The sequence below is a fragment of the Bos grunniens genome, chromosome 19 (assembly GCF_055505025.1).
Source record: "Bos grunniens cultivar Pamir isolate PY7600 chromosome 19, Bosgru_T2T1.0, whole genome shotgun sequence".
NCBI lineage: Eukaryota > Metazoa > Chordata > Mammalia > Artiodactyla > Bovidae > Bos > Bos grunniens.
The window spans coordinates 44,080,048-44,105,227 of NC_141183.1; the positions used below are offsets into that span (position 1 = coordinate 44,080,048).

At 52.3% G+C, this 25,180-nt stretch overlaps 1 protein-coding gene across 1 annotated transcript in view; it reads left to right on the plus strand.

Annotated features, from left to right (window-relative positions):
• Nucleotides 1-24,712, plus strand: part of NOS2 (nitric oxide synthase 2) — a 35,679-nt gene extending 10,967 nt beyond the window's left edge. The window contains 21 exon segments of the mRNA XM_086360166.1: nucleotides 259-350; nucleotides 1,292-1,433; nucleotides 1,525-1,664; nucleotides 3,478-3,652; nucleotides 3,746-3,847; nucleotides 8,320-8,514; nucleotides 9,520-9,602; nucleotides 10,363-10,507; nucleotides 11,362-11,466; nucleotides 12,610-12,659; nucleotides 13,015-13,189; nucleotides 13,980-14,112; nucleotides 15,248-15,326; nucleotides 16,335-16,516; nucleotides 18,290-18,453; nucleotides 19,803-20,010; nucleotides 20,855-20,942; nucleotides 21,416-21,537; nucleotides 21,853-22,001; nucleotides 23,151-23,345; nucleotides 24,123-24,712. Coding sequence (XP_086216292.1) covers nucleotides 259-350; nucleotides 1,292-1,433; nucleotides 1,525-1,664; nucleotides 3,478-3,652; nucleotides 3,746-3,847; nucleotides 8,320-8,514; nucleotides 9,520-9,602; nucleotides 10,363-10,507; nucleotides 11,362-11,466; nucleotides 12,610-12,659; nucleotides 13,015-13,189; nucleotides 13,980-14,112; nucleotides 15,248-15,326; nucleotides 16,335-16,516; nucleotides 18,290-18,453; nucleotides 19,803-20,010; nucleotides 20,855-20,942; nucleotides 21,416-21,537; nucleotides 21,853-22,001; nucleotides 23,151-23,345; nucleotides 24,123-24,239 — 2,841 coding nt within the window. The 3' untranslated portion in view covers nucleotides 24,240-24,712.
• Nucleotides 24,713-25,180: the final 468 nt, after the last annotated feature.

Below are 25,180 nucleotides of genomic sequence, written 5' to 3' on the forward strand. Positions count from 1 at the left end.
GGTTTTCTTGAGGGTTAGGTTTAGATAGGGTCTTCCAAGTGGGCAGGGGGGCCTGGGCTCTCCTAGGAAAGCAGAAGAAGGAAGAAGGTGGCGGGGGTGGGGGTGGGGGGAGGCAGGTGCACGCCTCTGCAGGATGTTCAGGTGGTAGGGGGTTTGGGCCGCTCCTTCAGTCCCTCCCCACTCAGCTTCTGATCAGCCCCGCCGAGGCCTCTGTCCTCCTGGTCCTTGACGGGCGTGGTCTGGGTGGACTGTGCGCAGGTCTTTGACGCCCGGAGCTGTTCCACGGCCCAGGAAATGTTCGAACACATCTGCAGACACGTGCGTTATGCCACCAACAACGGCAACATCAGGTGCGTGTGCCCGTCCTGAGGCTACGGCTGGGGCCCCGCACAGACCCCCGAGGCTTAGCCAAGAGATGCAGGCGGGTTTAAGCTCCTGGAGAGGCCAGAGAGGAAGAAAGTAGAAAGACCTTGGCTTCTTCAGGGAGTCGTCACAGGGAGCCCGCCTCCGTGAGCCTAGTGCCTCATCAGTGGCCCATTTCCTTGGTTTCTTTCTGACTTGAAACCATTTGGAGGAGACGGGGGGGATCTTTAAGAGGTAACTTCAGTCTTCGAGGTTAGGGTCCCCACTTTGTAGAGGGGATGAGAAGTTGGTTTTGCAGCTGATGGGTCCAGTGTGGTGTTTCCCTTGGAGGTGGGGGACTCACTGCTCATCATACCCACCCCAAACCGTCTCCCTTACCATCTCCCTCCCCCAACCAAGGAGATCAAGGCCAACTCATTTGGTCATTCATTTATTTTTCTGTTTGGCAAACACTCAGTGTCTGCCTGATGGGGACCTGACACAGGGCTAGGCTTGGGGGTGGGAAGTGAGCAGGACCCTAAGCCGAGGCTCCAGCCGGCTGTGAACCTACACCTTGCACTAGACAAGCACCCAGCTAACTTGATGCCAAAAAGAGAAATATGGTCCATCTGCAGAAAGGGCTGGGATAGCCTGAAGGGTGGGAAGGGCTCCCTGGAGGGGTGGTGGTGGTCCCTGCGCTGGTCTGGAGGAAAGGGTAGGAGCAGGGGGGAGAAGGAAGGAGCAGCTATGTCAGGAAGTGGACAGGCTACACAGAGGCTGGCGAGAGCTTGGCATGTCTCAGGGCTGCAGGGGTTTGGTTCAGTTAGCTTGGCTGCAGAGCGCTGGGGAGTGGGAAGATGGCAGGGGAGGGGGATCTGTTAGCTGGGTGGTGGCTGGAAGCCCCCACCAAAGCCGGGTGGCAAACAGTACCATCCTCGTCTTGGGAAAGGTCGGCCATCACTGTGTTCCCCCAGCGGAGCGATGGGAAGCATGACTTCCGGGTCTGGAACGCCCAGCTCATCCGCTATGCCGGCTACCAGATGCCGGATGGCAGCATCAGAGGGGACCCCGCCAATGTGGAGTTCACACAGGTACCAGACCCAGCTTTGGCGGGTGAGAGCGGAGCCCAGAGTGGCCCAGGGACCTGGGTCTCCAGGCTCACTGGGCCTGTCTTGCCCCCAGCTGTGCATCGACCTGGGCTGGAAGCCCAAGTACGGCCGCTTCGACGTGTTGCCTCTAGTCCTGCAGGCTGACGGCCGTGACCCAGAGCTCTTCGAAATCCCCCCTGACCTTGTTCTCGAGGTGCCCATGGAACATCCCAGGTGAGCAGGCTGTGGGTGCTGGGAGTGTGAGTTCACATGCATGCCCCCTCCTTTCCAAAGAGAGATCGCAGTCCTCAGGACCCTCCCTGCTCCTCCCCCAAAGCCCAGCCAGCAGCAGCTTGATGCCCAGCAGGGCTGGCTTTCCCAGTCCACCACATCACCCTTGTACAGCAGCTTTGTCAGGCCTCAGACTTATGAGAAGATGCTGAAGGGGACAGGAAAGCAATGGCTTGGGTAGACTGGGCCCTGGGAGCTTGGGAAGCGGTGACCCTGGGAAGGGAAGCCTTGAAAGGCCCTGAGATTCTCACACTGGACAGCCCAGGCCTCTTTGACCTTCCTGCCAACTCTCTTAGCCATTCATCTCCTGACTGTGGTGACGGGATAGGGTGACAGTATTTCAAGAGCTCATCGGATTCAGCCCCTGCTTCAGGGGCTGAATTACAAAAATACCTCCATACATTGACACTGTGTAGCAGGCTTTAGGCTGGGCTATTATTTCTATCCTCTGGATATACTGAACTTAGTCCTAGCTCAGGGCCTTTGCACTTGCTGTTCCCTCTGCCTGACAGGCCCTTTCTTCAGAATTTTGCAGAGTTCATTTCTTGTTAACGAGGTATTTCCATTACCTGTTCTGAGAAGCCTCTTCTGAACACCCAATCTAGAGTAGGAACCCTTACTCTTCATCTAACATATCACTTTGTGCTTTTTAAAAAAAAATACATTGATTTATTTGCACGCGTCAGGTCTTCGTTGGGGTATACAGACTCTGTGTGCGTGCTAAGTCACTTCAGTCATGTCTGACTCTTTGTGACCCTATGGATGGGAGCCTGCCAGTCCATCGGATTCTCCAGGCAGGAATCCTGGAGTGGATTGCCATTTCCTTCTTCAGGGGTCTTCCCAAGCCAAGGACCGAACCCGCATCTCTTATGTCTCATGCATTGGCAGACAGGTTCTTTACATTAGCGTCACTTGGGAAGCACAGCGGACCCTCTCTGGTTGTGGCCCTTGGACTTAGCAGCTCCTCAGCACGTGAGATCATAGTTATCTTATTTCCCCAACCAGGGATCCAACCTGAGTCCCTACATTGCAAGACAGATTCTTAACCAGTGGACCACAAGGGCAGTCCCATCACCTTGTCTTTATTTTCTTATTTATTTATTTGTTTACCTATTTATAGTATAGTAGACTATAGTATATATATATACTATATATATATAGTATATATATATAGTATATATATATATATAGTATAGTATAGTAGACTATTTATAGTCTGTAAGGTCTTTGAGAATCAGAGATCTTGTCTTTCTTGTTCAGCAATATATCCCCAACACCTAGCAAGATGTCTGGCTCATAGTAGGTACTCAATTATAAATATTTCTGGAGTGAATGAATATACAAGTAAAGGGTACTATTATCTTCACAGTAATCCCATGATTTATCTCTACTTTGCTGGTGGGGATGCTGAGGCTCAGAGAGGCTGAATAATATCTGAAGGTCACACAGCTGGTAATCAGTCAGGCAGAACTTGATCCTAGGCTTTCTGACACTGGGATCCTTGATTGGTATGTTCTGTTGAGTCCTCAGCATTTAGCCCAGAGCCTGCCACTTACTTGATGCTTGAATAATCTCATGAATGGATGCGTAATTAGCCACATGTTATGTCCAATTCACCTCTCCAGGTGGGATGAACTTAGAGATCAGCACTTGAAAAGGAGTTTTCTTGGTTGACTCTCTTTCTGAAGCTTTTATTAGGGCGTGGGTGTGGGCCGAAGTGAAGGCTCCATTGCCACCAGCCCTGCCTCCCTACCAGGTACGAATGGTTCCGGGAGCTGGAGCTCAAGTGGTACGCCCTGCCAGCCGTGGCCAACATGCTGCTTGAGGTGGGCGGCCTCGAGTTCCCAGGGTGCCCCTTCAACGGGTGGTACATGGGCACAGAAGTTGGAGTCCGGGACTTCTGCGACGTCCAGCGATACAACATCCTGGAGGTAATGAGGACCGTCCAGCTGGGCCGGCTGGAGGTGTGGGCCTGCGGGTGGGGCCCCAGGGACTGACTCACCCCCATTCCTCTGCCTCTACAGGAAGTGGGCAGAAGGATGGGCCTGGAAACGCACAAGGTGGCCTCACTCTGGAAGGACCGGGCTGTCGTTGAGATCAACGTCGCTGTGCTCCACAGTTTCCAGGCACGTCTGCTGTCTGTGGGTTTGAAGGCGCTCTGGTTAGAAGGTTATCTGGTGCAGACGCTCATGTCATTCTTGATTTTCCCCTTACAGCTTTGCTCATTTATTTGTGCATCCAAGTGTTGACCTTTATGTCAGGTGCTGGGGACACAGAGACAAGCCTCTCAGGTCTTCTAGTGTAAACTTGAATGCTTCTAGCAACAGGCAACTCATTACCTTTCAAGACTGGTCAGTCCTGGCGTTTGAGCACTGAATCCTGTCCTCTCCCAATTTTCAAGGACTTTTATTCCTGAAAATCCTCCCCCTCTCATGGCAGCTGTCTCCTTATCCACTGGATCATTTCCAGTGATGACCAATAAGGTGTAATGATTCCCATCTCAAAGAGATAAACGACTAGCCAGCCACATACTCCCCCTAAGCAGCAACTACCTTGTTTTTCTACTTCCATTTACAGCAAAACCAGTGATGTGCTAAGTTGCTTCAGTCGTGTCCGACTCCTTGTGACCCATGGACTGTAGCCCTCCAGGCTTCTCTGTCCATGGGATTTCCCAGGCAAGAATACTAGAGTGGGTTGCCATGCCCTCCTCCAGGGGATCTTCCCAACCCAGGGATGGAACCCAGGTCTCCCGCATTGCAGTTGGATTCTTTACCATCTGAGCCACCAGGGAAGCCCCCAAACCACTGAAAGACCTCATAATACAGTCTCACCTCCCACCTCCTCCAGTCAGGCTTTTATCCTCCACAGCTCTGCCAGTCACACTGGAATTCTGGCTTTTATTCAAACTCACCAGGATGGTCCCCCCCCCGCCCCCGAGGGCCTTTGCACTTGCTTTTCCCTCTGCCTAGAACTCTTGCCACAAATCATCCTGTGACCAGCTCCTTCCCTTCAGCCAGGTCTCAATTATCACCTCTTCAGAGCAGCCCTCTCTGACACCATAAAAATGGCACGCTCACCCCACCTTCATCCTCTTATTCCTTTAACCCTTTCTTTTCCTTCACAATCCTTATGAGATCCTGACATAGTCCATCTCTTCCTTTCTGTTTTTCTTTATGTGTTCATTTTCGGCTGCACTGGGTCTCCGTTGCTGTGCACGGGCTTTCCCTAGTTGCTGCAAGCGGAGGCTGCTCTCGAGTTGTGGCGCGTGAGTTTCTCATCGCAGTGGCTTCTCTTACTGTGGAGCGTGGCTCTTGAGCACGTGGGCTTCAGTACTTGCAGCCCAGGGGCTCAGTAGTTGTGGTGTGTGGGCTTAGTTGCCCCGTGGCATGAGGGATCTTCCCGGATCAAGGATCGAACCCATGTCTCCTGCATTGGCAGGTGGATTCTTAACCACTGGACCACCAGAGAAGTCCATCTTCTTCTTTCTTTCTTTGCCCCATTAGAACGTAGGCTCTGTGGGGCAGGGACCTTTTCTCTCTTGTTCACTGCTCTACCCCTGGAGCCTAGAAGAGTGTCTGGCACGTGGAGATGCTAAAAATGTATTCATTGGATGAAAGAACCAGAGCCCACGTCCACACGAGCAGTGGTTACTCTTGCTTCCCTATCTGGGCAGCAGCGTTCACCACACACAGCAGGCTTGTTTCTGTGTGGGACTGAGCCCTCTGGCCCATCTGCTGCTCTCTCTCATATAAACACTCCCCTTGTGGGAAGGAGCCATGGGACGTGTGAAGCTATTATTGATTTAGAAGCTGGGATCATCTCCACAAAGCTGGCAGATGTCCTGGAAGCCCGGCCACTGGGCTGAGAGTCATTCATTCATTTAGCAAAGTTTTATTGTACATTTTTCATGTGTCAGGCACCAGGCCAGGGCAAGAATATGAGCAGTGAACAAAACAGACAGAAACCCTGACCTTGTGGAAAGTAGTGGGAGCTGACTTTAAACACCCAGTAAATACATATGATCATGCACTGTTCCCTAGGGCTGGTCACCCTATAGAAAGGTCAAGCTCGTGCCTGATTGTGGGGAGTAGGGGGCATGGGGAAGCTCTGAGATAAGACAGAAAGAGCATCCTGAGGCTGGCCCAGCCTGGGAAGGCCCCAAGGCTGTGGACCACACATCCTGACCCTGGGATCAGCTCTGACATTGGCAGGATGTGGGTACGTCCCAGAAAATCTGCTGACCCTCAGCAGTCTCCTGACCACTGCTGACCACATCCCTCCACTGCTTGAGAGTCTCCAGGCAGGACTTCCCCGTGACCCTCCTTTGGGGTCAACTTCAAAAGACTTGGGCTCATTTCCTCATCTGTAAAACAGAGATAATAATGGTTCCTCCCTCACTAGGTTACAGTAAGAATGAAATGAAAACCAATGCAAATTGTTTAGCTGCACTCCCTGACCCACAGTAAACACTCAAAAAGCATTAGTTTTGTGGGGTTTTTTCTGTTTTATTTATGTATTTGGCTACACCGGGTCTTAGTTGCCGTACACGGGATCTTCAGTCTTCATCACAGCATGCAGGATCCTTTAACATTGCAGCTTGAGGAATCTTTTAGTTGCAGCATGTAGAATCTGTTAAATATTAATAGCTCCTCAACTAGGGATCAAACCTAGTCCCCTCTGCCTCCCACATTGAGAGCTCAGAGTTTTAGCCACTGGACCACCGGGGAAGTCCAGCATCAGTTTTGTTGTTATTATTATTTATTACTGTTGCGACCATCCTCACCACTATCACCATCAGCTCCTGAGCCTAAAACTGGTCTGGCATCCAGCAGCTGCTGTGTGAAAAGTGAAGTGTTAGTCGCTCAGTCGTGTCCGACTCTTCACCACCCCATGGACTGTATGTAGCCCACCAGGCTCCTCTGTCCATGGGATTCTCCAGGCAAGAATACTGGAGTGGGTTGCCATGCCCTTCTCCAGGGAATCTTCTCGACCCAGGGATCAAACCTGGGTCTCCTGCTCTGCAGGCAGATCCTTTACCGTCTGAGCCGCCAGGGAAGCCCCCAGTTGCTGTATATTTAAAAGTTTACAAGGCGTGGCTGGTCCTGCTAGTCCCTCCACCAGCGGGCTCCTCTCTTGCCTCCTGGCCTGGTCTCAAGCAATGCCCGTCGGCTGCCTAACTTGTACCCGTCTCTCCAAACTCACCTCCTCTTAGAAGCTTGTCTCTAAAGAACTCACCTCCTCTTAGAAGCTCTCTAAAGAACTCACCTCCTCTTAGAAGCTGTCTCTAAAGTCCCCCATCTCTCCTCCGGGACCCTATCTGAGCGTAGCCCTCCCTCAGTCCTCCATCAGCACCTGCTCCGACCTCCGTCGTGGCTTCTATCAGACCATGTGAAACGGCCGAGGTCCTTCTGCCTCCCCCCAGTTGGAACATGATCTAAGGCAGAAACGGGGCTGCGTCTTCCACCTCCATATGCAGTGGCTGGTAGATAGAAATAATAATAGCAGCTAACATTTACTGAGCATGTTTTATGCTTCACTTGTTAACTATTTTAAGATTTTCAAAAATTATTTTTGGCTGTGGTGGGTCTTCGTTGCTGTGCACAGGCTTTCATCCGGTTGCAGCGAGTAGAGGCTACTCCCTGCTTGCTGTGCGTGGGCTTCTCATTATGGTAGCGTCTCTTGTTTCCGAGCACAGGCTCTAGGGCACATGGGCTCAGTAGTTGCAGTGCATGGGCTTAGCTGCCCCGTGGCAGGTGGGATCTTACTTCCCAGACTAGGGACTGAACCCGTGTTCCCCCTTGCAGGCAGATTCTTAGTGATTGGAGCCCCAGGCACGTCCCGTATTTATTGCATCCTTTCAACAACATGATGATGTACCAACTGTTACCATCCCCATTTTACAGACGAGGAAACTGAGGTTAAGGAACTAATAGCTCAAGGTCACAGAGCTAATGAGAGCCCAAGGTTTGAACTACTCCATGAAACAAATGTCTCTTGACTGCATGAGTTGCTGCAGACAACGTGGCTGCTCTTACTGGATCATTCCAGGAAGGCTCAGGCCCCTTGGATTCTAATTTTAAGACATGGGACATGCCATGGTGATAATAAGACACGGTGGTAATTTGTCTTCCATACTCTGTAGTTCCCCCAGGGCTTCAGCCCTCCTCAGAGATGTCTAGTTCCTTCTTAGCTGAGACAGCCACTCCTTTGGGAGGTGATTCCTGGAACTCTCTGCCAACAAGTGACAAAAAAGGCACTGTGCTTTGATTCAACAGCATCCAGGGAGCCATTTTCTGGGAGTTTGGGGAGAGTGTGAGCATGGCCTGAGAAGCTGGACACCGCCCTTGGAGCGCCAAGGGCGGCAGCCTGTGGTCTGAGGGCTGACCACGGCTATTGTGCCTGCTTGGGCTCCTCAGAGGCTCTGGCTGTACCTTGCATTTGGGTGTTTATTTTCATCAGTGAGAATGGGCCCAGGGGATTGCACTCCCTTTTTACAGATTGCCAGGCCCTCCCATAGTCCATCCGGGAGCCCTGTAGCTCACTGGCCACTCTCCTTACTCCTCTCATCAACTTGCCTTCTTGCCGCCTTCCGATTTAGAAGCAGAACGTGACCATCATGGACCACCACTCCGCTGCAGAGTCCTTCATGAAGTACATGCAGAATGAGTACCGCTCCCGAGGGGGCTGCCCAGCTGACTGGATTTGGCTGGTCCCCCCGATCTCTGGAAGCATCACCCCCGTGTTCCACCAGGAGATGTTAAATTACGTCCTGTCCCCTTTCTACTACTACCAGGTAAAAGAGGGGGCTTCCTCTACTCTCTCTTGGGAGCTCAGGGGTGGAGACAGACTGTGTATCTGCACACGCGTGTGCGTGTGTGTGTGTGTGTTTGAGTGTGCATGTGTGTGCTCACTAGTGCAGGACATACAGGGAAGAATCAGGGACACAGAGGCATATATTTAATGCTTTCTGGGCTTCACTCAAGGATGCTTTTGTCCATTTCCACAGAGGTGAGACCGAAGGAAACACCTTTCATTGTCCCTTTAGTAGCCCAGTGCTCCGCACACCCCTTGTGCCCGCCTGCCTGGGAGGGGCGTAGACAGTCACAGAACACCGTGGTGAGGAGCCTGGCTCCCAGTCACACACATCTGGGGTGATTCTCCCACTTCCTAGCTGTGTGATCTCGGGTGGGTCATCGCACCCATCTAAGCCCTGATTTTCTCATCTCTGAAAAGAAAGCTATCAGCTCCATGATGGCAGAGGTGGTCAAGAATCCTGTGAGCCAGTGCACGGACAGCTCACCCCAGTGCCTTACCCAGAGTGCACTCAGGGACTGCCACCCAGTGAAACAGGCTCTTTTTTTCCTTTTTTTTTTTTATCCAAAAGGACCTTGGTTAGATTTAGGGAGGGGCTTCCTTGCTCTAAAGGTGAGAAGGAGGGTGACTGACTGCCCAGGACACTGTGGGCCTGTTGTCACAGCACCTCCTTCTACTCCCAACAGCATCCCAGGCCAGACTATGCATTATATGCAGTCTATATAGGCTTCCTAGTGATGAGACATCAAAAGGAAACAGACATGTGGCCCCTCCTTCCAGGGGGACAGTTGAATGAAAATCAGCTGATCTGTGCCAGACAGGAGCTTCAAGTTTGAGGGAGACAGACAGATGCAGCCCTTCCCTCTGTGGCTTGCCTCCCCACCCCCACCCCCAACTTACGAGGGGCACAAAGGGCCCTCTGTCTCTCCACGCCGGAGCCAAGCCAGGGTCTGTCTTGCCCACATAACTGGCCTCTTTTCTGAAGGTGGAGGCCTGGAAAACCCACGTCTGGCAGGACGAGAGGCGGAGACCCCAGAGAAGAGGGATTCGATTCAAAGTCTTGGTCAAGTAAGTGGGAGCGGTCGATGTTGACATCTGAATGGCAGCCCTTCCTTCTAGGCCTTGAAGGACAGGGAACAAAGAGAAATGATTTGGAGGGTCTTCTCTGGCAGGCCAGTGGTTAGGACTCGCGCTTCCACTGCGGGGTGTGTGGGTTTGATCCCTGCTGGGGGGTGCTAAGATCTCAGGTGCCTCATGGCCCAAACACTAAAGCGTAAAACAGAAGCAGCCTTGTGACAAATCCAATAAAGACTTTAAAAATCTCTTTTTAAAAGCATATTAAAACTATTTAAAAAAAAAAAGAGAGAGAGAGTTTGATTTCCAGATGTGCGTGCATGATAAGTCACTTCAGTCGCATCTGACTCTTTGCGACCCTATGAACTGTAGCCCGCCAGGCTCCTCTGTCCATGGAATTCTCCAGGCGGGAATACTGGAGTGGATTGTCATGCCTTCCTCCAGGGGATCTTCCTGATCCAAGGATCGAACTTGTGTCCAATATGTCTCCTGCATTAGCAGATGGGTTCTTTACCGCAGGCGCCAGCAGACCCCAATTCCATGGGTCACCTGCCACCTCTGCCCCAGAATTCTCGCTCCTCTATTTTCCCAAAGGACCTGAGTGGCGGGTTGAGCAGGGGAGGGGAGTGAGACAAGGTCCATAGCTGGTAAGAAACCTGGATTCTTTTCCCTCAACCTGCCCTGCTTTAAGCGCAGGGCCCCCGTCTTCCTTTTTGGAAGGCTGACTTGGCACCTACTCTGTCTGTCCCCACAGAGCTGTGTTCTTCGCCTCGGTGCTGATGCATAAGGCCATGGCATCCCGGGTCAGAGCCACGATCCTCTTTGCAACAGAGACGGGGAGATCGGAAACGCTGGCCCAGGACCTGGGGGCTTTGTTCAGCTGTGCCTTCAACCCCAAGGTAGCCGCCTCAGCCTGTGTGTGGGGCAGTCTGGGACCAGTTACAGTGGTTGCTCTGCTCCCAGATAGCCCTGAGCCTCAGGACGTACTTTGCAACTCTGTAATAGAAAGAGAGATATGTGTCCCAGGATTCCCAACTTCCCAGTAGGTAAGCTTTTCATAGTGTTCCAGGAAACACAATTTGAGAAACATGTTCCTAATGATGCCAAGTCTCCAGATACACGAGCTTGTCCCAGAGGAATTTTATTCACATTTACAGAGTACCTCCTATACGGGGTGTGGGGCTAAAGGCAAAGGACGCAGAGAATGGATAAGAGGCAGAGAAATAAAACGAAACCTCGAAGGGTGACTCGTTCCCTCTAGCGGTGCTGGATTTGAGCCTCCGTCACTGAAGTCACTGAAGGCATCCAGGGTCAGGCTGGCCTGGGTAGAAACCTGAGGCCCTGACGTATCTCACCTGAGATTAGCTTCAGGCAAAGCATTTGTGTTCCCAAGATGCCAAAGGAGTTGAGCAATTTTGTAACCCGCTCATCCTGTTTTTGTGAAAAATATGTCCGCATTCTCGGAATCCGAAATAGCGGTGGAAGTGGTAAGACGTGATGTGGGACATGAAGTGTTTTGGAGGCAGACCCCCCAGGGCTGGCTGATGTGCTAGCTGTGGGAGAATCAAAGAACCGAAGATGCTGTGTGCAAATAGGTTCGGTTGGCAGGGACTTGTTAAGTACTTACCTCCTCCGTGCCAGGCCCCGGGGGACAGAGCTGATGACAGGGACCCAAGCCCTGGATGCCTGGGGAGGGCGTGGAGGGAGTCAGCCTGGGAAGCGAGGGCTGACGTCCACCCTGGGTGCGCTGCAGGTTCTCTGCATGGATCAGTACCAGCTGAGCCATCTGGAGGAGGAGCAGCTGCTGCTGGTGGTGACCAGCACTTTTGGCAACGGAGACTCCCCTGGCAACGGAGAGGTGGGTGGCCCAGGGGTCTGGAGGCTGGTAAGGGCCCGAAGGACCAAGGAAAGGACATGGGGACTCAGCATGTCCTAAGGAGGGCATTTGGAAGTGAGAGCTCCGATCACTCTGGGTTGCCCTAACGTTAGCCATCAGCCTTCCTCCTTGGTAATTACTGGTGCATACTCAAGCCTCCAAGCCTATGACATGCTTAATATATTTCAGTAAATTGACCTGCCTTTTTAAATTCAACAATTCATTTTTAGAGGAAACTTTATATCAGTCTCAGAAATAGAAAGCCAGCAAAGAGTGGTCCCACGTAAATCCAATGAAAGTCAGTTATTGAATTTTAGCCAGATACTGTTGCCTTATCATGGCTTGCTTTGTTCTTCAAAAAGAGTAATAAGCAAGTATTAGAGAAGTGTTAAGTCTCCATTGGCAGTGATCTGAGATTTTCCCCTAGTGTTCAGGACAAGAAAATAAAATAATTGAAACAGGAGTAACTATTTAAAAATTATAGAAAAAAGAATATTTTCCCACCATGTGATTTGATACTATTTTCCATCTGAAGTTATCTTGGAAAAAAACAAAAGAAAGTGAAAATGTTAGTTGCTCAGTCATGTGTGAGTGTTTGTGACCCCGATGGACTATAGCCTGCCAGGCTCCTTGTCCATGGGATTCTCCAGGCAGGAACACTGGAGTGGGTAAGCATTCCCTTCCTGGCCCAGGGGTCAAACCCAGGTCTCCCGCATTGCAGGCAGGTTCTTTACTACTGCACCACCTGGGGAGTTATCTTAAGTTTCTGGGAAATCAGGGTTATTTCAGAGAATATGGGACCAATTGTCAATCTGACAAGAAGAAAGGCTCAGGTCCCATCAGGAGACCCTTTAGAGATACCCTGCTATTAGACAGCAACCGTCCCCCCCCCCAGCCAGGGCTGGGCTCTCCTGGGTCCCCCATCAAAGGTCAGGCCCCCATGAGTTGCTGAGGCTGAAATTGTCCCCAAGTCCCAGCCAGGTGGTCCACATAAACCAATTTCCACGTGAGGATCTTGGACTTTGTCCTGCCAGATCTGGCCAGTTTTCAAATGAGCCACTGGATGACTAGGAAAGCAGTGCTCTCATTAATCGTGTCCTGAGACTTCTATTATTCTCTTTCTAGAAACTGAAGAAGTCCCTCTTGATGCTGAAAGAACTCACCAACACGTTCCGGTAATGCCCTTCCCTGCTCCCAGACTCTGGGTTCCATCTGATGATGGAGCTGGGGATGTACCAGAGGGGGATTTCTCTGGGACATCCAGACCCAAAGAGAGCCTGTCCTCAGGGATGTCATGGGTCAAAGCAGGAAAACCAAGTACCTTTCTTGGGTCTGCAGGCCAGGGGTGGGGTTGGTCTTGGGAGTTGATGACAACGTTCGGCAGTCAGGGAAGACAGGAAGGGGACGCGTGCCCTGGTGATCCTTGCCCAGCTGGCATGAACGTGTCCGGGGCCTGGCCTATGGCTTGTTGGCTCTGGGGCAGGTGGCGGGTCGGCTCACCCAGGCTCCATGCGTGTCCTCCTCCGGCAGGTACGCCGTGTTTGGCCTTGGCTCCAGCATGTACCCTCAGTTCTGCGCTTTTGCTCATGACATTGACCAGAAGTTGTCCCAGCTGGGAGCTTCTCAGCTTGCCCCAACCGGGGAAGGGGACGAACTCAGCGGGCAGGAGGAGGCCTTTCGCAGCTGGGCCGTGCAAACCTTCAAGGTCGGTTCACAGCTGGGAGCTGCCCCACCACATGGGCAGGGAGGCTGTGGTGTGCTTGTGCCCCAGACACCTGTGCCAGGCATCCTGGGGGTCATCACCCCTATTGCGCCCTGTAGGCACGGTCCCAGTGTGGGCAGGGTCGCAGGTTGGAGGACTCAGGTCACTGCTGCACCCCAACAGCCCCCAGAAGAGCTCCACTGAGATATGTGTCCCCCAGGTGGGAGAAGGTGGATAAGATGCTTCCCTGCCCTTGGGGAGCTATGGTTTAAGATCTTTACCCCCTCTGATTATCCAGGTCACTTCCTGACATCCTTGTCCTGTTTCAGTGTCCCAGCTACAGAGAACTTGGAGACAGGGCTATCTCAGCAGGTCTTTAGGGCCTCCGGCTTGACCCCACTGACTGAGAAAACTCACTGAAGCGAAGTCTTTCACCCTGCAGTGGGGCTTATGAGCACCAGCTTGAGACAGGCCGGCATGATTCCCAAGCCCAGGTCTCCTCCGCATGATTCCACATCAGGAAAATGGGAGAAATCAAACCTGTCTCATGGTGTGGGCATGCAGATAAAAGGAGATGCTGTCGTTACTATTAATATTCATAATAGCAGCAACACCTACTCCATGCTAGGACCAGCCACTTTATGCAGTCTTCATAATAGCCCTACCAGATAAGTGTCCTTAGTAATTAAAGCACTTAGCTCAGTTGTAAGGAACATGGTAGCCCCAGGGGTGGTGATGCTGCTGCTGCTGACAGGAATGGTTATTAACACTGGTCTGTTCCATCTTCGTCCAGGCAGCCTGTGAGACATTCGATGTCAGCGGCAAGCACCACATTGAGATCCCCAAGCTCTACACTTCCAATGTGACCTGGGACCCGCAGCACTACAGGCTCATGCAGGACTCAGAGCCTCTGGACCTCAACAAAGGTACTGCTTCCCTGCACCACACGGAGCTTGTTTGCCCTTCCTGCCGGGGTGGGCATGTCTGAGTCCTGAGCCTATGGTCAAGGAGAACACTCTGTGTGTGTGTGTGTGTGTGTGTGTATCTGCATGTGTGTGTTAGTTGCTCAGTCATGTCTGACTTTGCAACCCCCTGGACTATAGCCTGCCCAGCCCTTCTTTCCATGGGATTCTCCAGGCAAGAATACTGAAATGGGTTACCATGCCCTCCTCTGGGGGATCTTCCCGACCCAGGGATCGAACCCAGGTCTCTTGTGTCTCCTGCATTGGTAGATGGATTCTTTACCACTGTGCTGCCTGGGAAACCCAAGGAGACCACTAGGACCCTCTGAACGGAGGCAGCTAGTCTAGGGCTACCAGGCGTCTCTCTCTTATTGGGTCCAAGAGTCTGTAGGGATGTAAGACCCAGGGCTTGTCTGGTCTCTGAGGAAGGGTATTCAGAAGGAAACTATGGGAGGGTGATGGAAAGAGAAGGGTGCTCCCGTGTGCCAGACACTGTGCTGGGCTCTTTGTCCACCTGCTCTAAGTGATCTCTGACACTCAGCCCAAGTGGAAAGCTCAGACAGAGAAACTGAAGTTCAGGGAGGTACGACAAGTTGCTAGTACGAGGCCATCTGGGATTTGGGCCCCAGCCTTCCAACTCCAGTGGCATCCAGGTGTTATAAAGGACATTTTGCAGAGGCAATTCCAAGCTGTGGCCTGGGAACTCTGGATGGCCCCTATCAATGCTGTGCTCCCATGATTTCTCTTGTCTTGTACCACAACTGCAGTGGTCCTGAAGGTTTCTGCATGTATATCCTCAGCTTCAACTATGCTCTCCTGTGGATCCCAAGCCATGGGATGCTATAGAAATCCCCATACTGGGGGCATATAAATTGCATTTCCCAGCACCTGGCAGCAGCACAAGCACCTTCTGTCAGAACAAGGGTCTTTATTTGTGATTGAGAAACATAGTGGGAAAAAAAGGCAGGGAAGGAAAATCCCAGCACCGTCACTGTGAGACCCCCAGGGGAATGTCGGGTGTAGCTGACTCAGCACGTGGAGCCTGCCCTGCCAGCACTTACGAGCCACGTCGCCACTTCACCTTCTCTCTATTCCACAGCCCTGAGCAGTATGCACGCCAAGCATGTGTTCACCATGAGGCTCAAATCGCAGCAGAATCTGCAGAGTCCGAAATCCAGGTAGAGCAGAAGACAGGACTTCCGGGGTGAAATTCCACAGATTTGACTTATTCATTTATTTTTGGCAGCGCTAGCTTTCTCTAGTTGCGGTCTGCGGGGGCTACTCTCTAGTTTCGGAGCCCAGGTGGTGCAGAGGCTCTAAGGTGCACAGGCTTTGATAGTTGCAGCGCATGGGCTTAGATGCTCCGAGGCATATAGGATCTTCCAGGGATCGAATCCACGCCCTCTGTGTTGGCAGGCGTATTCTTTACCACTGGACCATCAGGGAGGTCCCCACAGATTTTATTTTAATCAAGGGAAGACCAAAGTAAGTCAGTCTTTGAAAGAAGAAAACAAAAGTGTCCGCTGGCCTTAGCTATGGTGCTATTGGTAGGACCAGCTAAACTGCTCACCCCTGTGGCCACCAGCACCTTCACATCAGGTCTCCACTAACCATGGGCCAGTTTTCCAGCTTGGGAATCGGGCACCTGCTTCACTTCCTGTCCTTTGTGATTTAACTATTTCACCAAAAAAACGAGGGCAAGAGAAATTCAAACCCTTTGGCTCTTAAGAACTTTCAGAAGTTTTGACAGGGCAGGACTTTTCCCTGCCGGGCAGCCAGTGTTGTCGATTCTCCAGAGGTTTATCTGTGCTGTCCTTACATTGATTAGCAAAACTGGGCTGTGTTCTAATAAGAACCAGATTTGTGCTGACACTAGTAAAGGTTTGTCCCAATGCCCACGTATCTCCCAGTGACATGCTTTCTTTAGGCAGAGTCTGTGGCCAAGCTCTCGTGGAGGGTGGCATGGGGGGGGTACTGCCCACCCTCTCCCCATGGAGAAGCCATGGTCCCCATCAGCCCCCGGCCCTCTTGAGCACCCCAGCCCTGGGATGCCGGCAACCTGTGTTCATGGAACCAGGCAGGAACACGAAAGGAGGGCATGTTTCCTGGGGAAGCTGGCCCACCCATCGGGGAGCATGGGAGGAAATCCTGGTGGCGTCATCAGAGGCTTCTTTTTCCTTCTCCAGCCGCACCACCCTCCTGGTGGAACTCTCCTGTGAGGGCAGCCAAGCTCCAAGCTACCTGCCGGGAGAGCACCTCGGAGTTTTCCCATGCAACCAGCCGGCCCTGGTTCAAGGCATCCTTGAGCGAGTGGTGGATGGCCCTGCCCCGCACCAGCCTGTGCGCCTGGAGACCCTCTGTGAGAATGGTGAGCGTTATGCAGGGGAGCTTGGCTGAGGCGACCTCAGCATCCTCCCACCACCCCCCGCCAGTCCCACTGATGGGTTAGGATGCAAACACTCATCTAGTCTTGTCCTTCTGGCTGAGTAGGGGGCTCCTGAAGCCTGCCCCAAAGTAGCCTTGCAAATAGTTCTGGACTATTTATTCTGGGCTATATATTCTGGACTATAATAGTTCCAGCAAGAAGGGATTCTTCCTTGAACTATTTGCCCAACACCAGAGGCTGGGCTGTCTTTCCCCTTCATTCATTTCCTTAACTGGCCATTTCTGTTTATTGATTCATTTTTCCATCGAAATTTTAACCTCTCATACCTACATACCAGGGGCTTCCCAGGTGGCTCAGCAGTAAAGAATCTGCCTGCAATGCAGGAGATGCAGGTTCAACCCCTGGGTCAGGAAGATCCCCTGGAGAAGGAAGTGGCAATCCACTCCAGTATTCTTGCCTGAGAAATCCCATGGAACAGAGGAACCTGGTGGGGTGCAGTCCATCAGGTTGCAAGAGTCAGACGCAACTTAGCAACTAAACTATCACCACCACCATCTGTATAGAAAGAAAGAAAGAAAAAAAATGAAGTTACTCATCAGTTGTGTTTGACTCTTTGCGACCCCATGGACTGTAGCCTACCAGGCTCCTCCGTCCAGGCTCCTCTGTCCATTGGATTTTCCAGGCAAGAATACTGGAGTGGGTTGCCATTCTGTTCTCCAGGGGATCTTCCTGATCCAGGGATTGAACCCAGGTCTCCCGCATTGCAGGCAGATGCTTTACCCTCTGAGCTACCAGGGAAGCCCAATACTATCTGTATGCTAACTGCTACTAAGTCGCTTCAGTCGTGTCCGACTCTGTGCAACCCCATAGAGGGCAGCCCACCAGGCTCCTCCATCCCTGGGATTCTCCAGGCAAGAACACTGGAGTGGGTTGCCATTTTGTATACTAGGCTACAAAACATCTATATCCTGGGCTTGTGTGTATGTGTGCTAAGTCACTTCAATCATGTCTGACTTTTTGTGACCCTATGGACTGTAGCCCACCAGGCTCCTTTGTCCATGGGATTTTCCAGGCAAGAATACTGGAGTGGGTTGCCATATCCTCCTCCAGAGGATTTTCCCGACCCAAGGATCGAGCCCATGTCTCCTGCATTGCAGGCAGATTCCTTATTATTTGAGCCACCAGGGAAGCCCCCACCTGGGCTATATACCTGTGCTAAAATGAATGAGACTTCGTGTCTGCCCTCAGAAAACCTATTACTTAGTACAGGGGGCAAATATGCAAGAATAGTCATAATAATTACTATTATAATAATAACAGAAGCAGCCACCACAGGATAGAAGAAGGCTTTTCTTTAAATGAACAACTCATCTACCTCTAGGGTGTACACCAGTCTTTGGTGAATTTAGTCACTGTGAGTCTGTGGTTCACCTGTGTGTGTACTGCTGAAGTTCAAGTCCGTGCCAGAGAGGGACTGAACCCTGGTGCATGGTTAGTTTTGCAGGATTGTGTCCACTTGGGTGCCCTTCAGGGGACTATTGATCAGCCTTTCCTAGCAGTCCTATCTCTGAGCAGCATCCTCCTGCACTTGAGTTGGGCACGTGAGCCCTTTTGCTGTTCCTGGAACCAGAATTTCAGTGTCTTCTCTCCCCTGCAGCTGGAGGGTGGAGGATGTCTGTCCCAGATGCCTTATCACTCTTTGGGAAACCTAAACAGGGCCTCTTTCCTACCCTGTCTCCTTTCTTCCCCCTTCAGGCAGCTACTGGGTCAAGGATAAGCGGCTGCCACCTTGCTCACTCAGCCAGGCTCTCACCTATTTCCTGGACATCACCACCCCGCCAACCCAGCTGCTGCTCCGAAAGCTGGCCCAGCTGGCCACAGAAGAGGCTGAGAAGCAGAGGCTGGAGACCCTATGCCAGGTGAAGGTCGGGGCTGGTGGGCGAGGCTGGGGCAGGGTCCCAGAGTCAGGGGGAGCCTGAGCCTAGAGCTGGTTTTTAAGCTTCAAGAGGAATCCACCCCAACTTCCCAAAGCGTGACTTGTCAAAGGCTGGTAGGAAGTCAGGCATCCTCTTCCATCCCATTTCTAGGACATAGTTAGTTGCATTGAGTGAACTGAGTTTTTTGAATGTCTGCAGAATGCAACCTAAGTGCCCTTCCTCAGAAATTAGCTAGAAAAGGAGAACCATTCTCTCTTGTATTCCCCACACCTGGAAGAAGCCTGGAACTCGGAAGTGTTGGAGGATAGATGGTGTGGATGAATGGACATAGTGACAGATGTGTAGTAGTTGAATTAATAAATGAATGAAAGAATGCATTAACTCACAGGAAACTTTCTAGGCCCAAGTCTTTGCAAAGGCACTTCCAACCCAGGGATCGAACTCAGGTCTCCCGCATTTTGCAGGTGGATTCTTTACCAGCTAAGCCACAAGGGAAGCCCAAAGAATACTGGAGTGGGTAGTCTATCCCTTCTCCAGCGGATCTTCCTGACCCAGGAATCAAACTGGGGTCTCCTGCATTGCAGATGGATTCTTTACCATCTGAGCTGCCAGGGAAGCCCTTTGCAAAGGCACTGGATACCATTATTACCATCACCATTATCTCTAATTATCTTGATTCCAGTCACCTCCACTGCCATTCTCCTGTGGCTGCACTACACTAACTTGGTGCACATTTTCTTACTTAATTCTCACAACATCCCCACGAGGCAGTGATGCTGCCCTCACTCCACAAAGGTTAAGTAATGGGGACAAGATCCCACAAATAGTAAGAGCCTTCAGGCAAGGTTTGAACCCAGGTCTGTATGTTTCCAAGGGTGTTAGTCACTTAGTCGTGTCCTACTCTTTGTGACCCAGTGGACTGTAGCCTGCCAGGCTCCTCTGTCTATGGAGTTCTCCAGGCAAGAATACTGGAGTGGGTTGCCATTTCCTTCTCCAAGATATGATTCCAAAGCTCTCCCCTAAATTAGGTTATGATAAAAATTTGACTGCTGCCCATGTATGATTCCAAAACACTCCCCCAAATTAGGTTATAATAAATATTTGACTGCTGCCCACCAGTTGTTGACAGTAAGGTTCTAAGCACACAGGTTAGAGAAATGCTACTCCTCTCCAGCTTAGTGTTTTCAGCACCACGGACAGCGCCCAGTTCTTTGAAATAGTTGCTGTGGGAATGAATGAGTGAGTGAATGAATGAATACTGAATTGTGACAGCCTCTTCCCTCTGTGTGGAGCAAGCTCCCAGAGACACTCACATTGTCCTTGGCTTTCAGCCCTCAGATTACAACAAGTGGAAGTTCACCAACAGCCCCACATTTCTGGAGGTGCTGGAGGAGTTCCCGTCCCTGCGGGTGTCTGCCAGCTTCCTGCTCTCCCAGCTCCCTATTCTGAAGCCCCGGTACTACTCCATCAGCTCCTCCAGGGACCTCACACCCACGGAGATCCACCTCACTGTGGCCGTGCTCACGTACCGCACCCGAGGTGAGGCTGGGGCAGTGACTGCGGAGCAGCCCAAGTCTGCTACTTACTGGACAGCCATTCAACACCTCTGAGCTTTGATCTCCTCATCATTACACACCCATCTTCCAGCCCTGTTAACAGCAGTGGGAGGAGTATGGGAGAGATCACTATGAACCGGGCACCAAGCTAACTTCTTTGTAGATGTGACCTGAGAAGCACATTCACATGGTTTCTGAAAACCAGGCAGAGACCCTCTTTGCTCTGCTAAAGAACATTTGCAGGAAACCTGGGTTCCATCCCTGGGTTGGAAAGATCCTCTGGAAAAGGCAATGGCTACCCACTCCAGTATTCTTGCCTGGAGAATTCCATGGACAAAGGAGCCTTGCAGGTTACAATTACAGTCCATGGGGTTGCAAAGAGTCAACGTGACTGAGCGACTTTCACTCAAAGAACATCTGAAGAGGCCAGGGCTCAGTCCTTGGGGAGGGGAGGCAGGTGCACATCCTGTGAAAGCAGGATTCCACCCTGAGGGAAACCAACAGGACTTCTTGGTAGGAGCACTGGAGTAGGAGTTAGGAAAGCTGAGTTGTGACCTGATTCTACCGTTACCTGAGGGGCCTTGTACAAGTCACCTTCCCTCTCTGAGACTCAGCTTCTGCAGTGAGATAGCCTTGCCCGCTCTGAGTCCCTTTCAGCTTTTGCCAACTCTGGGCACATAGAGAGTAGAGCTCAGAACCGGGAGGAAAAGCAGCCCTCTGATTAAACCCTGTTGAGCGCCTGAGCGGGCAGTTCAGGGAGGAGCCACTGAAAGCGTTCATGCACGGGTGGCGGGGACCACGTTGGTCAGTTTGTGCTGTCCTTGCAGATGGCCAAGGTCCCCTGCACCATGGCGTCTGCAGCACGTGGCTCAGCAGCTTGAAGCCCCAAGACCCGGTGCCCTGCTTTGTGCGAAGGTAGGCACTCCTCCACTGTGTCTATTGTGGGACCACGGGCCCCGGGGAATACTGGGTTGAAAGGGAGGCTTCTGGGGTTTAGATGCCACTTGGGGTCTATTGGCCTGTAAAGAAGGCACTGGGGTCATCACACTGGGTGTCTCCTCACACTGGGTATCTCCCCTAGCGATAGAGCACAGCCAGGTCTCTAGCAGGGAGGTTGACAGCGGTGGTGGGCTCAGAAAACGAGGCTCAGCCTTTTTCCCAAAGGACCCCAGGGTGAGGTGATGGTGAATGTAGTTCACCTGGATGGGGGACATGAAATAACCTACTGGACTTGGAAAATCAAATTTGAGCTTGTTGTCTCCACTGCAACCCCCCGCCCCTCAACACTGCTGCCTCCACCACACCTCAGTTCCCGTGCCCCTGTCCTGTGTGCATGCATCAGACCCAGAGTCTCTGAGGACAGGACCTCTTTCCTTCTGTCTCCTCAGTGCCAGCGGCTTCCAGCTTCCCGAGGACCGCTCCCGTCCTTGCATCCTCATTGGGCCCGGCACGGGCATCGCCCCCTTCCGCAGTTTCTGGCAGCAGCGGCTCCATGAGGCTGAGCACAAAGGTATAACCGGAAGGCTCCCGGGGATGGGGAGGGGTGGTGCCCAGCGCCTGCCTGGGAGTAAAACTGTAACTGTAACCATCCCACAGACATTTCCTGGCCCCTCTCCCAAGTTTACCTCAGCCTGTGTGGAAAAATGATATGAATGCCCTGGGCCTCAGTTTCCTCATCTGTAAAATAGGGACAGTACTATTTTAGATAGGATGTGGTGGTGAAATGGGATTCCAGTTGGGTGCCCAGCTCAGCCAGCCTTGCAGCATGATCCGCCTGCCCTCTGCTGGCCACCCTGGTAACTGCAACCTGCTCTGGGTCTTGCAGGGCTCCAGGGCGGCCGCATGACCCTGGTTTTCGGGTGCCGCCGCCCAGAAGAGGACCACCTCTACTGGGAGGAGATGCTGGAGATGGCCCGCAAGGGGGTGCTGCACGAGGTGCACACCGCCTATTCCCGCCTGCCTGACCAGCCCAAGGTAAATACCACAACTGTGCGTGTAGAAAGGGCGGAGCATTTAAAGAACAGACTATGGTGGGTGTCTGGCTCCCCACAAGCTCCTTACTTCTGTGATCCTTCACCTCCTCAGCTCCAAAATAGAGGCAAGGGACTTGCCTGGTGTTCTAGGGGCTGAGACTCCATGCTCCCAATGCAGGGGACCAAGTTCAATCCCTGGTCAGGCATCATGCAACTAAAGATCCTGCATGCCGAAACAAAGACCCAGTGCAGCCAAATAAATATTTAAAAATAAAATGGAAGCCATGGTGCAGTCACCAGAGCAGTGCTGTGAAGCTACTGATGTACATTCACTCTTCCAGGAGAAGAGACAGGTCCTGAGATGGTCAGGGCTAAGTCAGGGTCATGTATGGGTTCATCCCCAGTGCCCAGCCTGCTGAAGGCTCCCCCCTCTGGATGTACAACTGTTGGGTGGGTGGTGGTCCAGGCACCGCAAGGCTGGAGGGTGGCTGCTGTTCCCTGAATGGCCTGCTGACTCACTCTGCTACCCCAGTGGGCACTTTGCCCCAAGAGCCTGGGCAGTCAGAACAGTCTCTTGGCTCAGCCTTTGTGAACTTGTCCCATTGAGTCCCTCCCATGCTGGTACTCCGTGCCTGGTGGCATCTCCATGCCTGGTGGCATCACTTGTGTGAAGCAAGAGCAGGGAGTCCCCGATTGACTCCAGGACTTCTGAATATCTGGGGAACCCTGCTCTGAATTACAAGGAGGGTCCCCTGGACAGTCTGCGCTGAGAGGCTTCATTTTCTGGGGTGTAAGCAGATGGGCCTCAGATCCCTGGGCAGGGCAAGTGGCTTGATTGATGCCTCTTTGAAGTGTGCTAAATTCAGAGCAAGTGTGCTAAATCTGGGAGCTCCACTGAAGGTCAGCTCCTCAAGGACAGGGCTGTGGCCGGTGTTCACCTCTCCAGCCCCAACTCAGGCCTGGGCCAGGCAGGGCGCCAGTGCACCTCCTCATCTCGACCTTGATTGTCCCCATGCAAGGCCCTGGCTGGGAGGGTGCTCACCCCATGGCCCCTTGTGCCCCCTCCCCACCTCCCCATGGCCAGGAGGCCTGACCGCAGCCTTTGCCCTCAATGGCGGGGGCCTGGACCCACCATCTGCTCTGGTTTCAGGTCTATGTTCAAGACATCCTGCGGCAGCGGCTGGCGGGCGAGGTGCTTCGCGTGCTGCACGAGGAGCAAGGCCACCTCTATGTCTGTGGGGATGTGCACATGGCCCGGGACGTGGCCCGCACCCTGAAGCAGCTGATGGCTACTGCGCTGAGCCTGAATGAGGAACAGGTGGAGGACTATTTCTTCCAGCTCAAGGTAGGGCCGCTGGTGGTGTGTGGGCTCGGGATGCGGGTCACAGGCATGGGCCTGGGAGCTGGAACCAGGGAACTCAGGCTCAGACTGAACTCAAAGGAATCCTAGAGAGGGCGGGAGGTCAGAGCTGGTGAGCTGTTAGAAGGCCTGACTCTCCATCCTGATCTGGTTGCTCAGTTAGACAAAGGCAAACGTGTTGATTTTCTGCAAGACACTCAGAGTCCCTAACATGCTGCTGTGCATCAAAGAGCTTGAAGACTGGGAGAAAGTGCACAGCATTTCCCAACCATATTTATCTCAGAGCCCACAGTGCCTGGAGCCCTGTGGGACAAGCACAGGGCAGGCTCAGTCGTGTCCGACTCTTTGCGACCCGGTGGACTGCAGCACACCAGGCTTTTCTGTCCTTCACCATCTCATGTTCATTGAGTCAACGATGCCATGCAATCATCTCGTCCTCCATCATCCCCTTCTCCTCCTGCCTTCTATCTTTACCGGCATCAGGGTCTTTTCCAATGAACAGCCTTTAATGGCCATCATAAAGCTTGGGGAGATGTTTTGTGGTTCACACCAGAGTGGGTACTCATGGGAGCTAAAGAGTTTTAAGTGAGATTCAAATCTAATCTAAGCATTGCAATTGGGAAGGCAAATAGTTCATGAGTGTCCGTGTGATGGGGAAACCAGGGAACCCTGGGGACTGGTCCCAGCCTGGACCTGCTGAGTGAGAGGGGGCTGCACCAGCAGAGCTGATATTAATACCTTGGTCTCTGTTTTCCCTTAAAGAACCAGAAGCGCTATCATGAAGACATCTTTGGTGCTGTATTTCCCTATGAGGTGAAAAAGGATGGGGCAGCAGGGCTGCCCAGCAATCCCAGAGCTCCAGGCACCCACAGAAGTTAAAGCTGCTGCCATGGAACTTAATGATGGCACCCACTCTCGATTATCTGAGGTCACAGGACTGGGGAGATTGGAGGGAGATTATATCCCCAAGCTTCTCATTTTATTTCCCCATCTCCTTCCCTCTCAAACCCTTTACTTGACCTGCTACCAAGTAGCAGCCTTGGAGACAGAGTGGAACCTTTTGTCTCTCTTGAGCCCCTGCTCCGGGGTGGTGGAGAGACTGGCCTCCCTGGTCCCTTGGAGACTAAATCTGCAGTGTCTGGCCAGAGGTGAGAAAGATGGAACTTCCTTGATTGCACCGCTTGGAGTGACCACCAGGAGGCGCTGTCACGCCACTCTGTATTTAACTGCCCATGTACAGTTATTTATGCCTCTGTATTTAAAACAAGCAAACCCCAGTCTGCCTCTTGGGCCTTCCTTGTATGATTCTATAACGGAGATATTTATACTAAATACATTTTATTTTAACCACACTGTATATGTATGTGTGTATTTTGTAAGGAAAGCAGCCTTAAGCTGTACAGAGTTAGGGTTGGCGGGGTGGTGGTGGGGTTCCCACAGCTTGGACAAAAATCCCCCACAAAGGGACATACCAGCTTGGCTACGTTGCTTCTCTGAAATGCCCACTGGGCCTGGGGGCAGCACATGAAGTTTTGTGCACATCTGAAAACCTGTGACGGAGGTGAGGAAGCACAGCTGGCCTGAGGGCGCCAGCTGAGCCGTGAGCTGCCAGTCCTTTAGTGAAGGCCTGCCCTGCAGCCCTGTCGCGGGAGTCACCGCCTTCTGCTCTGGGGCTGCCTGTTTCATGACAGTTTGGCCAATAATGATTTGGCTCCTGGGTGACAAAGCAGGTGAGGCTGGGCTACGTGTCAAGGACTTGATGGTGAGTGAAGGACACACGTCTTCCACAGGGAAGGCTTCCTCAGGGACTGAGCCCAGTG